We start from the raw sequence: 19,447 nt of genomic DNA on the forward strand, positions 1-19,447 counted from the left end.
GTAGTGAGGGAACGGAATTTGTGGCAGGGACCGAAGACATTGTCCTTGGGTCTTCCCAATGTTTAAATGGAGGAATTTGCAGTCCATCCAAGACTGGATGTTGGACAATCAGTCTGACAACACAGAGGCAGTGGAGGGGTCGAGAGAGGTGGTGGTGAGGTAGAGCTCGGCGTCGTCAGTATACATGTGGAACCTGACGTTATGTCTTTGGATGATGTCGTCAAGGGACAGCATGTAGATGAGAAATAAGAGAGGGCCAAGGATAGATCGATCGGGGACTCCAGAGGTAATGGCGCGGGGGCAGGAAGAGAAGCCATTGAAGGAAATTCTCTGGCTACAACTGGACAGGTAATAGTGGAACAAAGCAAGGGCATTCCCACTCAGCTGGACAATGGAGGAGAGGCGTTGGAAGAGGATGGTGTGGTTAACTGTGTCTAAAAACTACTGAAATAAAGATGAGGAGGGAGAGTGCACCACGGCCACAGTCACTGAGGATCTCACTACTGACTTTGATTAGAGCCGAAATCTGATTGGAGAGTTTCAAACATGGAGTTGCAGGAAAGGTGGCCGACAGGTGTGGGGCCAATGGGCAGCAGCATTGCCTTCTACTCCACAGCTGCAGATAACGCACTGGAGTACAGGCGGTAGCTGTTGGGAATTGCAGGCAACGCAAACTGCACAGTGCCGCCTCTTCACTCCTACAGCTGCCCTGCCAGTTGGGTTATGTGTATCTATGAATTGCTGCTCGTCCTCCTTCCATTTGCTCCTTCTCTTCCTCATTCAAGAAAAAGAGATCACAAGGTAACTGTGGATGAGCAAGGCCATTTGGCTCACCTTGAATTAAGTGTTGATCCCTATGTGTGTGTGAAGAATGATTTCTTGATATCATTCCTACATTTGAATCTCTGTTGTTTTCTCCTACACTGACGATCCTCCTTGTGGCTTTTCTCTGCACTGCCCACAGCACATCAGTGCCACAGTGACCGGCACTGCACAGGGGAGTCAAGGTGTGGTCTGAGCAGCAGACTCTTCACAACTTCCTCTGACATAAAGGCATGGACTTTCCTTACGAAAACCACCCACTTCTGGTTGGTGATCTGGCAAGTGAAGTGGGGCAGGGCCCCTCAGCCCAAACTCCGCCCCAAAACTGGTCATCTCGATTTCTGCCTTGATTTCCCTCCCATGACCCCTCTGCGGCCCTGATCATCCTGCTGGCAGCGCGCCCACCGGAATCAAATGAACAGAAGTGACAACAGCTGCTAAATACTACAATCTATCTTTCTTAGGTCCAAAGTGGATGACCTCACTTTCCCACAATAAACTCCATCTGCCACAGTTTTGCCCACTCACTTAATCTATCAATGTCCCTTTGCAACTTTCTGCTCCCATCTAACTTAGTGTCATCAGCAATCTTAAATATATGGCTCTTTATTCCTTCCTCCAAGTCATTTATAAATAGAGTGTAACGCTGAGGCCCCAACACAGATCCCTGGGGGACACCACTAGTCACATCCTGCCAATTTGAGTACATACCCATTATTCCTACTCTCTGTCTCCTACCCACTAACCAACTCCCTATCCAAGCCAATAGGATGCCTCCAATTCTATGCACTCTCATTTTCGTTAACAGCCTCTTATGTGGAACCTTGTCGAATGCTATCAGCATGATCTGTAAAAACTCCAGCGAAACTCCCGTCTGCTGGGGGAGTGAGGCCTCCACATTGCGAGTAGCTGCTGGGGGGATTGCGTGGGCAGGCATATGTCCCACCCTGCCCACTTCACCAACACCATCTCATTGCTGTTTGTGGGACCTTGCTGTGTGCAAATTAGCTGCCGTGTTTTGGTTCCTTTATTTCCTTCCTTCCTTCCCCTGGTCTGGTCCCCATCTTCACTCCTGCAGGCCCAAGGGGGCACAGTCCTGGTAGTGTCCGGTGCACAACACACTTAACCATCCAACACCTTATCAGAATGGACAACCTCAAGTGCTTTCAGGCCTCACCCTCCTCTGCCAAGACCGCCTATTACTCCAGGGTCATCCTGGAGAGCAATGATAATCCTCCACTTCTTTACTGAACCATCACTCATTTCCATGAACTCGCCCCTACCTACCCCTCACCTCCAACAACAAGTTGCGAGGAACTCACTGTCACTGTGTTGCACTATTCCTCCCTCGTCCTCACCCTCATGGCCCATAGTCATTGATCACCATCATGCCTGGGGACTCGGCCTGCTGCAATGCCTGGTGTGGAAGGGCATCTCGGGAGCAGCAGCAGGTGGACCTTTGAATGGCCCACAAACCCAGTGAAACGCCCATGCTCGCTAAACACCAAAATGGCAAATTACACATAAATGTAGAGTAGTGCGTGTTGATAGGGCCAACACAGAATATGCTATCGTTACAGGGAATAATACTGAATGAGGTTGAGTGAGGAAAAGGTGTAAGTGTTATTGTGCACAGATCACTGAAGGTTCATGACCAATGTGGAGAAGCTGTAGCCCCCCTCCCCCCACCGAGCTCTGCTCCCTCCAGGCTTCTGCTTCACCTCCCCACCCCCAACCCCAGCTTCTGCTTCACCGCCCCCCCCCCGCTTCTGATTCCCTCCCCCAACTTCTGCTTCTACCCCCTGCTTCTAATTCACCCCCTCCCCGCTTCTCCCCTTCCCCCACTGCTCTCCCCTTCCCCCCACTGCTCTGCTCTCCTCCCCCTTTCCCCGCTGCTCCGCTCTGCTCCCCTTCCCCTGCTGCTCTGCTCCCCTTCCCCTGCTGCTCTGCTCCCCTCCCCATTCCCCCATTGCTCTGCTCCCCTTCCCCTGCTGCTCTGCTCCCCTCCCCATTCCCCCGCTCTCCTCCCCCCCACTGGTCTGCTTTCCTCCCCTTCCCCCCACTGCTCTGCTCCCCTTTCCCCCACTGCTCTGCTCTCCTCCCCCCTTCCCCCTGCTGCTCTGCTCCCTTTCCCCCTCTGCTCTGCTCCCCTTCTCCTGCTGCTCTGCTCCCCTCCCCTTTCCCCCCGCTGCTCCCCTCCTCTTTCCCCCCGCTGCTCTGCTCCCCTCCCCTTCCCCCCGCTGCTCTGCTCTCCTCCCCCTTCCCCCCGCTGCTCTGCTCCCCATCCCCCCGCTGCTCTGCTCCCCTCCCCCTTCCCCCCGCTGCTCTCCTTCCCCCCGCTGCTCTCCTCCCCCTTCCCCCCACTGCTCTGCTCCCCGCCCCTTCCCCCCGCTGCTCTGCTCCCCTCCCCTTCCCCCCGCTGTTCTGCTCCCCTCCCCTTCCCCCCGCTGCTCTGCTCTCCTCCCCCTTCCCCCCGCTGCTCTGCTCCCCATCCCCCCGCTGCTCTGCTCCCCTCCCCCTTCCCCCCGCTGCTCTCCTTCCCCCCGCTGCTCTCCTCCCCCTTCCCCCCACTGCTCTGCTCCCCGCCCCTTCCCCCCGCTGCTCTGCTCCCCTCCCCTTCCCCCCGCTGTTCTGCTCCCCTCCCCTTTCCCCCCGCTGCTCCCCTCCCTTTCCCCCCGCTGCTCTCCTCCCCTCCCCTTTCCCCCCGCTGCTATGCTCCCCACCTCCCTTATGACTACCTGCATCGGCTGCATTTTTGGTGCTCGGCGATGGGCCTCCGTTCCACGCTTTTAGTGAACGGCAGCAAGGGCAGTTGGTGACCTACAGTGCGCAGCCTGATTGCTGTCCCACGTCATCGAAAGAGCAACTACTCAATCCCTGGCAATAGTTACAGTGCTAAAGTTTGCAGAAACTCTGTTGTTTTGGACAACTCAGTAAGTTTTGGGCTTAACTCGCTTGCGCTTAAAATTCCGCGATCTTTTGCGCTGGTTCTACCCGATTCTGCCAGGATTGTGTGGATATAACGAGCGGAAACTCAACCCCAGTGCTTTGGTTTAAAGGTTTATTGTCAGTTTTCATGCCCATTATCGGTACAATAAAAGAAACAATGGTAAACCTCATGGATCGGCACTGATCACTGGCTGGCTACCAAGCTTCTCCTCATGGGTCACAGGGATGGGTTGGTTTTGCCAGTTGGAATCGGCTCCTGATGGATTCTTGGGGCCGCACAGAGTCAGCATACCTTCGGGAGACAGTGAGCAGCTGAGGGATGACTGGTCCACGTTACTGGGCAGACGGTAAGTGCGGTGAAACTCACGGGAAACACGGCCATGGTCCTCCTATAGAGAGTAAAATCATTTAGACTGAATCGACTCACGCAGGCCGTACAGTACCAGATGGAAGTGAATCATTCCCCTTTACCCACTGTATACTGTACATGTACAGAAGCTCAAAACAGTGAAGGCCCAAAGAGACTTAGGGGGTCCATGTACATAGATCATTAAAATGTCATGGACTGATACAGAAAATAATCAAGAAGGCTAATGGAATGCTGGCCTTTATATTCAGAGGACTAGAATACAAGGGGGTAGAAGTTATGCCACAGATATACAAAGCCCTGGTTAGACCACACCTGAAGTACTGGGTTCAGTTCTAGGCACCACACCTTAGGAAGGACATATTGGCCTTGGAGGGAGTGCAGCGTAGATTTACTAGAATGATACCTGGACTCCAAGGGTTAAATTATGAGGAGAGATTACACAAACTAGGGTTGTATTCCCTGAAATTTAGAAGATTAAGGGGTGATTTGATTGAAGTTTTCAAGATATTAAGGGGAACTGATAGGGTAGAGAGAGAGAAACTATTTCTGCTGGTTGGGGAGTCTAGGACTGGGGGACATAGCCTAAAAATTAGAGCCAGGACTTTCAGGAATGAAGTTAGGAAACACTTCTACACGGAAAGGGTGGGAGAAGTTTAGAATTCTCTTCCGCAAACGGCAGTTGATGCTAGCTCAATTGTTAATTTTCAATCTGAGATTGATAGATTTTTGTTAACCAAAGGTATTAAGGGATATGGGGCTAAGGCGGGTATATGGAGTTCGGTCACAGATCAGCCATGATCTCATTGAATGGCGGAACAGGCTCGAGGGGCTGAATGCCCTAATCCTGTTCCTAGCTTCCTATGACACAGGCACATGGGCTTTACAATACCAGACAAGAGTGGAGTTCCCTTTTACCCGCTGGGTGCTGTACATGTGCAGGAGCTGACACTGAGACACACACGGGCCGTACAGTACCAGACAGGAGTGAATCGTTCCTGGCACATGTAGGGAAGCTCGCTGTTTGAAGGAGCTAGCCTGTCTGGTGGCTCCAGATTGATTGATGGATTAAAGGCATTTGTGTGGCATTGTATCACATTCTCAAAGTTATGGACCTTCACACCCAGTGAACTGCTTTCTGCAGTGCAGCACCTGTTATGTTGGTGAATGATGGAGCCATTTTGTGCATAGCAAGACCCTCCAAACAGCAAATAAGACGAATGAGCAGGTAATATATTTTTGAAGAAGTAATGTTGACCAGGACACTAGAAATCTCTCCTCTTCATCAAAGTATCATGGGATCTTTAGCACCCAGTTCCCTGAATACCCTGGAGTGTGAGCTGTGGCAGAGAGTGTGATGAGGAGCCACCATTTCCTGAGGCAGGCTGACTCACACTGACACCGACTAATTCAGCACCACTTAGACCTCTCCTATTCCCTGTTCTTCATGTAAAACCTGGCTTACTGACAGAGGCCATTACCTGCTTCAAGGGTCAGTTCCATCTCAGTTCAGGCCCTCCTCAACCTCATGAGGAGCTGTAAAAATCTCAGGGCAGGGAATGACTCATCTCTGCACACCTCACCCACCCCTGGACACCTCACCCACCCCTGGACACCTCACCCACCCCTGGACACCTCACCCACCCCTGCACACCTCACCCACCCCTGGACACCTCACCCACCCCTGGACACCTCACCCACCCCTGGACACCTCACCCACACCTCATAATAGCCAGAGATATGCACCTCTGGCTATCTCCACCGCACCCCCGCCCCCCCACCTCGGGCTATCTCCCCCCCGGGATATCTCCCCACCCCGGGATATCTGCCCCCCCCAGGTTATCTCCCCCTCCCCCTAGGAAATCTCCCCCCCAACTCCGGAATATCTCCCCGCCCCGGGATATCTTCCCCTCCCCCTGGGATATCTCCCCTTCCCCCGGGATATCTCCCCCACCCCCCCGGGATATCTCCCCCACCCCCCCGGGATATCTCCCCCCCCCGGGATATCTCCCCCTCCCCCTGGGACAGCCCACCTGCTCCCAGATGTCTGAGCTTGCCCTGTGGTATCCCTCTCCTCCTATTATGGTGGATAGAGAGAAACTATTTCCACTGGTTGGGGATTCTAGGAGTAGGGGGCACAGTCTAAAAATTAGAGCCAGACCTATCAGGAGCGAGATTAGAAAACATTTCTACATACAAAGGGTGGTAGAAGTTTGGAACTCTCTTCCGCAAACGGCAATTGATACTAGCTCAATTGCTAAATTTAAATGTGAGATAGATAGCTTTTTGGCAACCAAAGGTATTAAGGGATATGGGCCAAAGGCGGGTATATGGAGTTAGATCACAGATCAGCCATGATCTTATCAAATGGCGGAGCAGGCATGAGGGACTGAATGGCCTACTCCTGTTCCTATGTTCCTGTGTACCACTTGTCACAGCAACTCGCTGGGATTCAAAGACTGAATTGAAACTGGTGCAAGAAGTACTGAAAACCGGAAAAAATGGTGTGTGTGGCAAATGGATGCTGGGCCTGGGAGTACGAATGGGGCCTGAACTGTAGTTAGGGTCCAGGCTGCCCACCACCTGTACCGCCAACTGATTGCTATACTCCAATTGCCACACTCATAGGCTCCGGGTGGGGATAGAGCAGGAGAGGGTCAAGCCCGCGACCTGCGAGTGAGTGACACTGGCAGGAGGAGTGGGGGCGGGTCACACAGCCACACCCTCCATGACTCTTGGTCAAAGGTGAACTAAAGACAGGAGAAACATCTCCTGAGAGTGAGGCCACAAACTCACCTGTCGTTCAGCATGCTTCCCATGGATCTCCACAAAGTCATCAATGATCTTGACACTTAGCTCATCGGGGGAGAAGTGCTTGACATTCAGGTTAATCAGAAATCTGTCCTTCTCATAGCGCACCTGAAACACAATGTTCGTAGCCGGTAACACCCACACCCACACAGCGGTATGTATTCCACCTGGGAAAGTTATGGGAAGATCACAGCAGCACCTGGGACACTCTTCACCAGAGTTATGAATGAGGAGGATCATTTGAGGCATCATAGTTCATCCATAGAACATACAAGTTACAACACGGAAACAGGCCATTTGGCCCAACCAGTCCATGTTGGTGTTTACCCTCCACACGAGCAAATAGTCCAATCAAATTTATCCACCCTCTTCCCACATCCCTTCATCCCCTTTTCCTTCTTCCACCTATCCAATCTAATCTTGAATGGTGACAGTTTCTGCCTGAACCACTAACCCTTGAAGTGAATTCCACAGACTCACAACTCTCTCTGTGAAGATGTTTCTCCTGACCTCTGATCTAAATCTCCTGCATTTAATCTTGTATCTCTGGCTCCTTGTTTTTGACACCTCAACTTCTGTAAACACTCTGCTTCTATCTACACTGCCCTATCCTTTCATAATTTTAAACACTTTTATTATAATCGCCCTGTATTCCACATTATTCCAATGAAAAAAGACCCAAGTTTTCAAGTCTTTCAAAATTGACATTTCCTCACACCAGGCAGCATCCTAGTCAATCTGTGTTGTACCCTCTCTGAAGCCCCAATATCATTCCTGTAATGCGAGAGGCCATAACGTACTCTTTGGAGGTTGAGGTTAAGGTACATTGTGGGATACAGCTTTACTCTGTATCTAGCCCGCGCTGTACCTGCCTTGGGAGTGTTTGTTGGGACAGTGTAGAGGGAGCTTTACTCTGTATCTAACCCGTGCTGTACCTGCCTTGGGAGTGTTTGTTGGGACAGTGTAGAGGGAGCTTTACTCTGTATCTAACCCGTGCTGTACCTGCCCTGGGACTGTTTGGTGGGACAGTGTAGAGGGAGCTTTACTCTGTATCTAACCCGTGCTGTACCTGCCCTGGGAGTGTTTGATGGGACAGTGTAGAGGGAGCTTTACTCTGTATCTAACCCGTGCTGTACCTGCCCTGGGAGTGTTTGATGGGACAGTGTAGAGGGAGCTTTACTCTGTATCTAACCCGTGCTGTACCTGCCCTGGGAGTGTTTGATGGGACAGTGTAGAGGGAGCTTTACTCTGTATCTAACCCGTGCTGTACCTGCCCTGGGAGTGTTTGATGGGACAGAACACTATGTGAAACATGCTGTTGGGATCTTGGAAATCACAGGCCAAGGAAGACAATCAATCAATATGAATAATGTAGGATATAAAGATTAGAATAGTCTCTAATTTTACTTGATTAGGTTCAGGGGCTGGGAAAAACTTTCTCTGGAGATTAAACAGGTAGATTAATGTCTTTTACAGAAAAACGACCGTTCACCACTACTTTCTACTTTCTGCCCCTTAGCTAATTTTGTATCCACGCTGCCACTGACCCTTTAATCCCATGGACTTCAACTTGCTAACAAGTCTATTATGTGCACTTTATCAAATGCCTTTTGAAAGTCCATATACACAACATCAACTACACTACTCTCATCAACCTTCTCCGTTACTTCATCAAAGAACTCAATCAAGTTAGTCAAACATGATTTTCCTTTAACAAATCTGTGCTGACTTTCATTTATTAACCAATATTTTTCCAAGTGCCAATTAATTTTGTCACAGATCAATGTCTATTAAAACATTAATCTACCTGTTTAATCTCCAGAGAAAATTTTTCCCAGCTCCCGAACTTAATCAAGTAAAATTAGGGACTATTCTAATCTTCATATCCTACATTATCCATATTGACTGGAGGACATAGACAGACTGGTGAAATGGGCAGACCCACGGCAAATGAAATTTAACACAGAGAAGTGTGAAGTGATTAATTTTGGTGGAAAGAATGAGGAGAGGCAATATAAACTAAATGGTACAATTTTAAAGGAGGAGCAGGAACAGAGAGACCTGGTGGTATCCGTACACAAGTCTTTGAAGGCTGTTAAAAAGGCATATGGGATCCTTGACTTTATAAATATAGGTATAAGAGTACAAAAGAAAGGAAGTTATGCTAAACCTTAAAAAAGCACTGGTTAGGACCCAGCTGGAGTATTGTGTTCAATTCTGGGCACCACACTTTAGGAAGGATGTCAAGGCCTTAGAGAGGGTGCAGAAGAGATTTACTAGACTAGAACCAGGGATGAGGGACTTCAGATTCCTGGAGAGACTGGAGAAGCTGGGGCTGTTCTCCTTAGAACAGAGAAGGTTAAGGGGAGATTCAATAGAGGTGTTCAAAATCATGAAGGGTTTTGATAGAGTAAATAAGGAGAATCTGTTACCAGTGGCAGAAGGGTCGGTAACCAGAGGACACAGATTTAAGGTAATTGGCAAAAGAACCAGGGGCGAGATGAGGAAAAAAAAATTTACCCAGCGAGTTCTGATGATCCGGAATGCACTGCCTGACAGGGCAGTGGAAGCAAATTCAATAGTAACTTTTAAAGGAGAATTGGATAAATACTTGAAGGGGAAAATTTTGCAGGGCTATGGGGGAAAGAGCAGGGGAGTGGGACTGATTGGATAGCTCTTTCAAAGAGCCGGCACAGGCACGATGGACCGAATGGCCTCCTCCTGTGCTATATCATTCTATGATTCTATGATTAAAGTCACTGATTGGATGGGTTATACATGGTCTGTGGAAAGAGGTTAAATGGGTGAGGTAATTTTAAAACAGTATGGGGAAAAGACAGGGAATGAGGCTGAGTGGATAGCTCTTTCAGAGAGCCTGTACTGACATGATGGGCCAAATGGCCTACCTCTGTGCTGTAAAATTCTAGACTAAATGATTCCAGCTGAACATAGCTGAGAATGAAACACAACTGTGACACAAAAAGGTTGAGGAGACTCAGAGAATACGGAGGGAGTACGAGACAATGGGAGAGACAGGGAAAGGAGGTGATGTGGTGAAATTTAAATTAAGGAACAGGAATGTAGGACAGGCCAGCAAACAGTGAGCAGAGAGGAGCAAATTAAAATTCTCTGCCCACCTGCACATGTGGAAAACACGCAAGGAGCACATTACAATAATCTACACGAGCGGAAAGCGGGGAGACTAACTCACCTGCAGCTCTCCGCGATCGCAGGTGCTCACTGAGAACTCTGGGAAACATACCCAATTCTACTGTTTTCTGTTACTCCAAATCTCACTTGCTTGTCGCTGTCTCAGGTGGACAGTTCACTGTCTCGTGGGGAATTCTCCAGCAATGTTGGCGCTGGCTGACTAATGGTGCATATTACAGGTGTAACACATTCTCTGGACAGGCACCCACCGCGTCTGTTCGGTCCTTTAAACAATGCCAGCCTCCTGCTCCCTGTCCTCATACAAAGGTCGATGACAACAGCAATCATGGGAATCTTCTGACTCAAGCTAATTATGTATTAGTTTAAGTAATAGGTCACTAGGACAAGTTATTGCTTAATTCAATGTAAATTTTACCCTGAATCTGTTAACAGAATAGAATTGGTTAACAAAGTATCTTAAATGGATTACATGCAGAGCATTTACTAAGAACATCACTCATTATTACTGTAATTACACTACTGCACTTATCATTATTGTAATTGATAATCTTGTCAGTCACAAAGCGAGATGTTTACCTCAGAGATGCCAGAGTCCAGGAAGTTGCGAGACATTGACTGCCTGTAGTAGGGGCTGATGGTGGAAGAGAAGAAAGGAACGAGGTCATAGTCAAAAAGACTGTCTCCAAAAAACTGATCAAAGAGGCGGCTTGGATAGAAAGATCCCAGGCCGCGCCTGAACCAGGGATACTGAATGACAAGATCCATGCTGCAGAGCGACTGTGATCTCGTGCTGCGTGACTGTGTGTCGAGCACAGAGCGCAGAGCAATTTATATACTTATTGTACTGAATAGACCAGTAATCTGGATGGTTCTGGAATGACGAACTCATGAATAAAGTTGGAAAAACTGTTGATTGTCAGCAGTTATTGGACGGGTGATCACACACACTCGCAGGATTGCTGACAGAGGAGACTGGCTCAGGGCAAAAACAAGATCACTGCTCTCAAGCAAAAGGCAGTGAGTTCAGACAAAGGAAGATATAGCCCAGACAATCAGCACCTTGCGTGTTACATGGAGTAACAGCAGGGAGCGCGTTACATGGGGTAACAGCAGGGAGCGTGTTACACGGGTTAACAGCAGGGAGCATGTTACATGGGGTAACAGCAGGGAGTGTGTTACACGGAGTCAAAGCAGGGAGTGTGTTTACACGGGGTCCCAGCAGGGAGTGTGTTTACACGGGGTAATAGCAGGGAGTGTGTTACACAGGGTCAAAGCAGGGAGTGTGTTACACAGGGTCACAGCAGGGAGTGTGTTACACGGGGCACCAGCAAGGAGTGTGTTACACAGGGTCACAGAAGGGAGTTTGTTTACACAGGGTCACAGGAGGGAGTGTGTTACACGGGGTAACAGCAGGGAGCGTGTTACACGGGGTCACAGCAGGGAGCGTGTTACACGGGGTCACAGCAGGGAGTGTGTTACACAGGGTCACAGGAGGGAGTGTGCTACACAGGGTCACAGCAGAGAGTGTGTTACACAGGGTCAGAGGAGGGAGTGTGTTACATTGCTGCAGGAGTTCCTCAAGGCAGTGTCCTAGGCCCAACCATCTTCAGCTGCTTCATCAATGACCTTCCCTCCATCATATGGTCAGAAATGGGGATGTTCGCTGACGATTGCACAGTGTTCAGTTCCATTCGCAACCCCTCAGGTAATGAAGCAGTCCGAGCCCGCATGCAGCAAGACCTGGACAACATCCAGGCTTGGGCTCATAAGTGGCAAGTAACATTCGCACCAGATAAGTGCCAGGCAATGACCATCTCCAACAAGAGAGAGTCTAACCACCTCCCCTTGACATTCAACGGCATTACCATCGCCGAATCCCCCACCATCAACGTCCTGGGGGTCACCATTGACCAGAAACTTAACTGGACCAGCCATATAAATATTGTGGCTACGAGAGCAGGTCAGAGGCTGGGTATTCTGCGGCGAGTGACTCACCTCCTGACTCCCCAAAGCCTTTCCACCATCTACAAGGCACAAGTCAGGAGTGTGATGGAATACTCTCCACTTGCTTGGATGAGTGCAGCTCCAACAACACTCAAGAAGCTCGACACCATCCAAGATAAAGCAGCCCGCTTGATTGGCACCCCATCCACCACCCTAAACATTCACTCCCTTCACCACCGGCGCTCTGTGGCTGCAGTGTGTACCATCCACAGGATGCACTGCAGCAACTCGCCAAGGCTTCTTCGACAGCACCTCCCAAACCCGCGACCTCTATCACCTAGAAGGACAAGAGCAGCAGGCACATGGGAACAACACCACCTGCACGTTCCCCTCAAGTCACAAACCATCCCGACTTGGAAATATATCGCCGTTCCTTCATCGTCGCTGGGTCAATATCCTGGAACTCCCTTCCTAACAGCACTGTGGGAGAACCGTCACCACACGGACTGCAGCGGTTCAAGAAGGTGTCTCACCACCACTTTCTCGAGGGCAATTAGGGATGGGCAATAAATGCCGGCCTCGCCAGCGACGCCCACATCCCATGAACGAATAAAAAAAAACACAGGGTACCAGCAGGGAGTGTGTTACACGGGGTAACAGCAGGGAGCGTGTTACACGGGGTAACAGGAGGGAGCGTGTTACACAGGGTCACAGCAGGGAGTGTGTTACACAGGGTCACAGCAGGGAGTGTGTTACATGGGATCACAGCAGGGAGTGTGTTACACAGGGTCACAGCAGGGAGTGTGTTACACAGGGTCACAGCAGGGAGTGTGTTACACGGGGTAACAGCAGGGAGCGGGTTACACGGGGTTACAGCAGGGAGTGTGTTACACAGGCTCACAGCAGGGAGTGTGTTACACAGGGTCACGGCAGGGAGTGTGTTACACAGGGTACCAGGAGGGAGTGTGTTACACAGGGTCACAGCAGGGAGTGTGTTACACAGGGTCACAGCAGGGAGTGTGTTACACAGGGTATCAGGAGTGAGTGTGTTACACAGGGTCACAGCAGGGAGTGTGTTACACAGGGTCACAGCAGGGAGTGTGTTACACAGGGTCACAGCAGGGAGTGTGTTTACACAGGGTCACAGAAGGGAGTGTGTTTACACAGGGTCACAGCAGGGAGTGTGTTTACACGAGGTCACAGCAGGGAGTGTGTTTACACAGGGTCACAGAAGGGAGTGTGTTTACACAGGGTCACAGAAGGGTGTGTGTTACACAGGGTCACAGCAGGGAGTGTGTTACACAGGGTCACAGAAGGGAGTGTGTTTGCACAGGGTCACAGAAGGGTGTGTGTTACACAGGGTCACAGCAGGGAGTGTGTTACACAGGGTCACAGCAGGGAGTGTGTTACACAGGGTCACAGAAGGGAGTGTGTTACTCATGGTCACAGCAGGGAGTGTGTTTACACGGGGTCACAGAAGGGAGTGTGTTACACAGGGTCACAGAAGGGAGTGTGTTGTACAGGGAGTGTATTACATGGAATAACAGAGAGCAGGGAGTGTTTCAGAGAGGATGGGATGGGGAGCTGGTTACCATTAGATTCGGGGGGGGTTTCACTGTATTTATTTCTTGGGTTCTGTTTGAAGGAGAATTCTCATAAAGGAACCCAGGCTCCCTATGATCTGGAGTGTACCCAATATGTAGGTAAATGTAGTGAGCCTAGGGGCTGATCAGAAAGTCCTTGTCACTATACATATTATCCCATCGGATCCTCAACTTTGAAGGTGGGTAAATGGACTGTATCATCCTATGGCTGAGACTGGAAACTGCTGGTCAGATTTATTAAACAGCAAATAGATCAATGAACAGTTTTAAAGACAAACTGCAGATCCATAGTAATTACAGAACTTATTATTCATGCCAGATTGAAAACAACAACAGTGCTTTTCTTGTGCTAACATTCAACATAAAACTGACCCTTGAACCCTGGCTGTTTGCTTCCCATGTATCTGACCTGCACCATCACCGACAGTTCCAGAATGACGCAGACTGTGAGAAAGTTATCCTCAGCCAAAGATCATATGAAATCCTCAGAAGATACAAACAAAGAAAATTAAAAATGTAAAAGTAGCGATGCAGGTTAATAAGGCCATAAAAAAGCAAATCAAGCACTGGGGTTCATTTCTAGAGGGATAGAATTGAAAAGCAGAGAAGTTATGTTAAACTTGTATAGAACCTTGGTTAGATCACACTTGGAGTACTGTGAATAGTTCTGGTCTCCATATTATAGAAAGGATATGGAGGCATTGGAGAAGGTACAAAAAAAATTTACTAGGATGATACCAGCACTGAGAGGTTACATCTATCAGGAAAGATTGAACAGGCTGGGGCTCTTTTCTCTCGAAAAGAGAAGACTGAGGGGTGACCTGATAGAGGTCTTTAAGATTATGAAAAGGTTTGATATGGTAGACGTAGAGAAGATGTTTCCACTTGAGGGGGAGACCAGAACTAGGAGCCATAAATATAAGATAGTCACTAATAAATCCAATAGGGAACTCAGGAGAAACTTCTTTACCCAGAGGGTGGTTAGAATGTGGAACTCACTACCACAAGGAGTAGTTGAGGTGAATAGCACAGATGCATTTAAGGGGAAGCTAGATAAACACACGAGGGAGAAAGGAATAGAAGGATATGCTGATAGAGTTAGATGAAGTAGGGCGGGAGGAGGCTCGTGTGGAGCATAAACACGGGCATGGACCCGTTGGGCTGAATGGCCTGTTTCTGAGCTGTACGTTCTGTGTAATTCTATGTGATGCTTCCAGAGACCAAGCCTACTTCCATTCACAGAATAATTACTTCTGTTTTTTTGTTTACCAAAATATCACACATCACAGTTACTGAGACTGAATTCCATCTGCCACTTTTTAGCCCATTCTCCCATCATAGCAATATTCTTTTTCAGCTTCCTTTGGTCTTCTAAAGAATTAATTATACCTCCTATTTTAGTATCATCTGCAAATTTGGACACCACTCCCTCTAAGCCTATATTCAAATCACTGATCTACACAGTGAACAGAAGTGGCCCCAAGACTGAACCCTGTGGGACACCACTACCCACTTCCCTTAACTCCTACTCTCTGTTTTCTCCTTTTAATCAATTTTTAATCCAGTTTGCAATGCTCCCTCAAATTCCAATAACCCTTAATCTTTTCTAGTAATCTCCCATGTGGTACCTTGTCAAAGACTTTCCTAAAATCCATGTACACCACATCCACTGCATTTCCCCATCCACTGTACCTGTTACCACCTTAAAGAATTCTATGAGGTTTGTCGAGCACGATTGTCACTTTTGAAATCTGTGCTGGCTCCTCCTAGTTTCTCTTTAACGAGATACCTGGCAATTTCATCGTTAAAGATTGTAACATGTTCCCTACCTTAGCCCACACTTCTTTGTTCCATCTAGTGATTTGTTAATAATTCAAAAGCTCTAATAAATTTATCAACATCAACCCCCTCTTCGAAATTTGGTATCAGACTGGATTTAGTGAAAGAACGTCGTATCAGGTTATGGACTAGATGACCTGTGCCCTCACCTACAGGACACACTGTTCAAGTTCCTCTCCCTACCGGTCCAAGCACATTATTGCTCCATCTCCTCGGCCTTTACATAGGAACAGGAGGCCATTCAGTCCCTCGAGCCTGTTACACAGGAACAGGCCATTCAGTCCCTCGAGCCTGTTACACAGGAACAGGCCATTCAGCCCCTTGAGCCTGTTACACAGGAACAGGCCATTCAGTCCCTCGAGCCTCTTACACAGGAACAGGCCATTCAGTCCCTCGAGCCTGTTACACAGGAACAGGCCATTCAGTCCCTCGAGCCTGTTACACAGGAACAGGCCATTCAGCCGCTTGAGCCTCTTACACAGGAACAGGAGGCCATTCAGCCCCTTGAGCCTGTTCCACTCTTTTGTTGCATCTCATGCCCTCGCACCTCGAATCAGCCTACTGCCCGCAGTCTTTCTCTGCCTGCCCGCTGTCTTCTTTGTGTCTTTCCTTGGCAACCTTCGCACGTTCCTTGTGTTCTTTGCCTCTGCAGCCAAACACATTAACACTACTTCTCTGTCCAAGCCTTTTGGCTTCTGTAGATGTTTTAAAGAGACTGCTGGTGATAATGTTTCATTTACTTTAAATCTGAATAATTTAAATGCAGCAAGAGGATCAGTAACCAGAGGACACAGATTTATGGAAATTGGCAAAAGAACCAGAGAAATTAGAAGTTTTTTTAAGCAGAGACTTGACATCTGGAATGTGCTGCCTGAAAGGGCGGTGGAAGCAGATCCAATAGTAACTTTCAAAAGGGAAATGGATAAATACTTGAAGGGGAACATTCTGAAGGGCAATGGGGAAAGAGCAGGGGAGTAGGACTAACGGGATAGCTCTTTCAAAGAGCTGGCACAGGTACGATGGGTCGAATGGCCTCTTTTTGTGCTGTATCATTCTATGATGTTGTATTCCAATTGGCTGCCACCACGGTTAGGTTTTTGCGATTTTACGCTAGATATTTTTCTTGGGTTCAGCCTCACAGGTCACTTTTTGTAAGCAAGCCAGAGTTGCCTTTACTTGTTGTGTAAATGTAATGAGTCCAAGGGCTGAACACAGGTCCTATGTCACCGTAGGCCAGGGTGTCAGTACCCAGTACCTGGCCTACTCAACTCTGGAAGGCCGAAGATTGAACTGTGTCATCCTGTGACTGAGCCTGCAAGCTATTAGAAATTGTAATTAAAGCAGTGACTCATTTTTTGAGAGGCTAGATTTCTATACTGTGATCAACTGCTGTAGGGAAACCCCAGCCTAAATGCCTCTGTTGGCCCAGCGACACTGGGCGCCTGGGATGTGCAGATGTGCCTTGCACTCAGGATAGAATTTTCCTCGGTTGCATGGTGTCATAATATTGCCCGTCCATTTCTGAGTGGTAGTATCATGTGCCCAACCCCAAAATCTGTGGAATTTCTGATAGGGCAAAACAGGGCAGTGGCTCAGAGTGACCTGGTCTGCTCTAAATGTTGCCCCCCATTTCCACAGAACAGAGGAATTTGGCGCTGGTATCTCCACATGGTGAGCCTGTCACAGGATTCAAAGCAGAGTTTCCCCACAATTACAGCTGCCACTTACATAGATTTTAAGACGTCTCTCACCCTGCCTGCACCTACTTGAGGTGTTACACTGACCAAACTGAACAGAAATGTACCAATGCAGGTAGGTATCAGGAAACATAGAAAATAGGAGCAGGAGTAGGCCATTCGGCCCTTCAAGCCTGCTCCGCCATTCGATACGATCATGGCTGATCCTCTATCTCAATACCATATTCCCGCTCGCTCCCCATACCCCTTGATGCTTTTTGTGTCTAGAAATCTATCTAGTTCCTTCTTAAATATATTCAGTGACTTGGTCTCCACAGCCTTCTGTGGTAGAGAATTCCACAGGTTCACCACCCTCTGAGTGAAGAAATTTCTCCTCATCTCTGTCCTAAATGTCCTACCCCTTATTCTGGACACCGCCCCCCCCCCCACCCCACCCCAGGGAAACATCCTCCCTGCATCCAGTCTGTCTAGGCCTGTCAGAATTTTATATGTTTCAATGAGATCCCCTCCCTCATTCTTCTAAACTCAAGTGAATACAGGCCGAGTCAACCCAATCTCTCCTCATACGACAGTCCTGCCATTCCAGGAATCATTCTGGTGAACCTTCGCTGCACTCCCTCCATGGCAAGTATATCCTTTCTTAGGTAAATGCTTTGAAAGAATAATAGGCATTTGATAAGGTCCCACATAAGAGACTGTTAGCTAAAATAGAAGCCCATGGAATCGAGGGAAAAGTACGGACTTGGTTAGGAAGTTGGCTGAGCGAAAGGCGACAGAGAGTAGGGATAATAGGTAAGTATTCACATTGGCAGGACGTGACTAGTGGAGTCCCGCAGGGATCTGTCTTGGGGCCTCAATTATTCACAATATTTATTAACGACTTAGATGAAGGCATAGAAAGTCTCATATCTAAGTTTGCCGATAACACAAAGATTGGTGGCATTGTAAGCAGTGTAGATGAAAACATAAAATTACAAAGCGATATTGATAGATTAGGTGAATGGGCAAAACTGTGGCAAATGGAATTCAATGTAGACAAATGTGAGGTCATCCACTTTGGATCAGAAAAGGATAGAACAGGGTACTTTCTAAATGGTAAAAAGTTAAAAACAGTGGATGTCCAAAGGGACCTAGGGGTTCGGGTGCATAGATCATTGAAGTGTCATGAACAGGTGCAGAAAATAATCAAGAAAGCAAAGGGAATGTTGGCCTTTATATCTAGAGGACTAGAGTACAAGGGGGCAGAAGTTATGCTGCAGCTATACAAAACCCTGGTTAGACCGCACCTGGAGTACTGTGAGCAGTTCTGGGCACCGCACCTTCGGAAGGACATATTGGCCTTGGATGGAGTGCAGCTTACTAGAATGATACCCGGACTTCAAGGGTTAAGTTACGAGGAGAGATTACACAAATTGGGCTTGTATTCTCTGGAGTTTCGAAGGTTAAGGGGTGATCTGATCAAAGTTTATAAGATATTAAGGGGAACGGATAGGGTGGATAGAGAGAAACTATTTCCGCTGGTTGGGGATTCTAGGACTAGGGGGCACAGTCTAAAAATTAGAGCCAGACCTTTCAGGAGCGAAATTAGAAAACATTTCTACACACAAAGGGTTGTAGAAGTTTGGAACTCTCTTCTGCAAACGGCAATTGATACTAGCTCAATTGCTAAATTTAAATCTGAGATAGATAGCTTTTTGGCCAGCAAAGGTATTAAGGGGTATGGGCCAAAGGCAGGTATATGGAGTTAGATCACAGATCAACCATGATCTTATCAAATGGCGGAGCAGGCACAAGGTGCTGAATGGCCTACTCCTATTCCTATGTTCCTATGTTCTGGGGGGTGCAAAACCACCGTTAGCTGGGTGATGAGGGGCAAATTTGGGGTGGGACCCAGTTACACCAAGTCCCCAGCCCGTTTTGCCCCCATCACAAATTCTGTAGATACTATGATTCTTTGCAAAGGAGGCATCGGAGAGGTGATCTTGTAGAGAGATATAAGACAGTGAATAATATAGAAAAGGTTAATCAGGAATACTACTTTAAATTAAACATTGCGAGTCGGGCAAGCGGGACACAGGTTCAATCTAGTAAAAAGTCATAAAACAGTCAGCATTTCATCAATTTCCTCGTGATTGCAGGAAAAACTTGTGTCACCAAAGGGCGAGGCAGACAAATGGAGGGGCGCACTCAATCGCAAGTCTCTAAGCAGCCTGGCGAGCTCAGGCTGGTTATTATGGCCAACA

The 19,447-nt window shown here is 48.3% G+C and overlaps 1 protein-coding gene across 2 annotated transcripts in view; it reads right to left on the reverse strand.

The window, feature by feature from the left end:
• Window positions 1-3,869: 3,869 nt before the first annotated feature.
• cryaa (crystallin, alpha A) overlaps window positions 3,870-19,447 on the reverse strand; it is a 39,113-nt gene continuing 23,535 nt past the window's right edge. The window contains exons 1-3 of one of the 2 annotated variants that reach the window (XM_067993396.1): window positions 10,697-10,981; window positions 6,935-7,057; window positions 3,870-4,160 (exon numbers count right to left, since the gene is read on the reverse strand). In XM_067993396.1, the coding sequence (XP_067849497.1) occupies window positions 3,939-4,160; window positions 6,935-7,057; window positions 10,697-10,885 (534 nt within the window). In that variant the 5' untranslated portion in view covers window positions 10,886-10,981 and the 3' untranslated portion in view covers window positions 3,870-3,938. Of the gene's footprint in view, window positions 4,161-6,934; window positions 7,058-10,696; window positions 10,982-19,447 lie in introns of those variants that run through there. The other variant, XM_067993395.1, reaches the window with a different exon arrangement.

The sequence above is a fragment of the Heptranchias perlo genome, chromosome 11 (genome assembly GCF_035084215.1).
Source record: "Heptranchias perlo isolate sHepPer1 chromosome 11, sHepPer1.hap1, whole genome shotgun sequence".
In the NCBI taxonomy this organism is placed as follows: Eukaryota; Metazoa; Chordata; class Chondrichthyes; order Hexanchiformes; family Hexanchidae; genus Heptranchias; species Heptranchias perlo.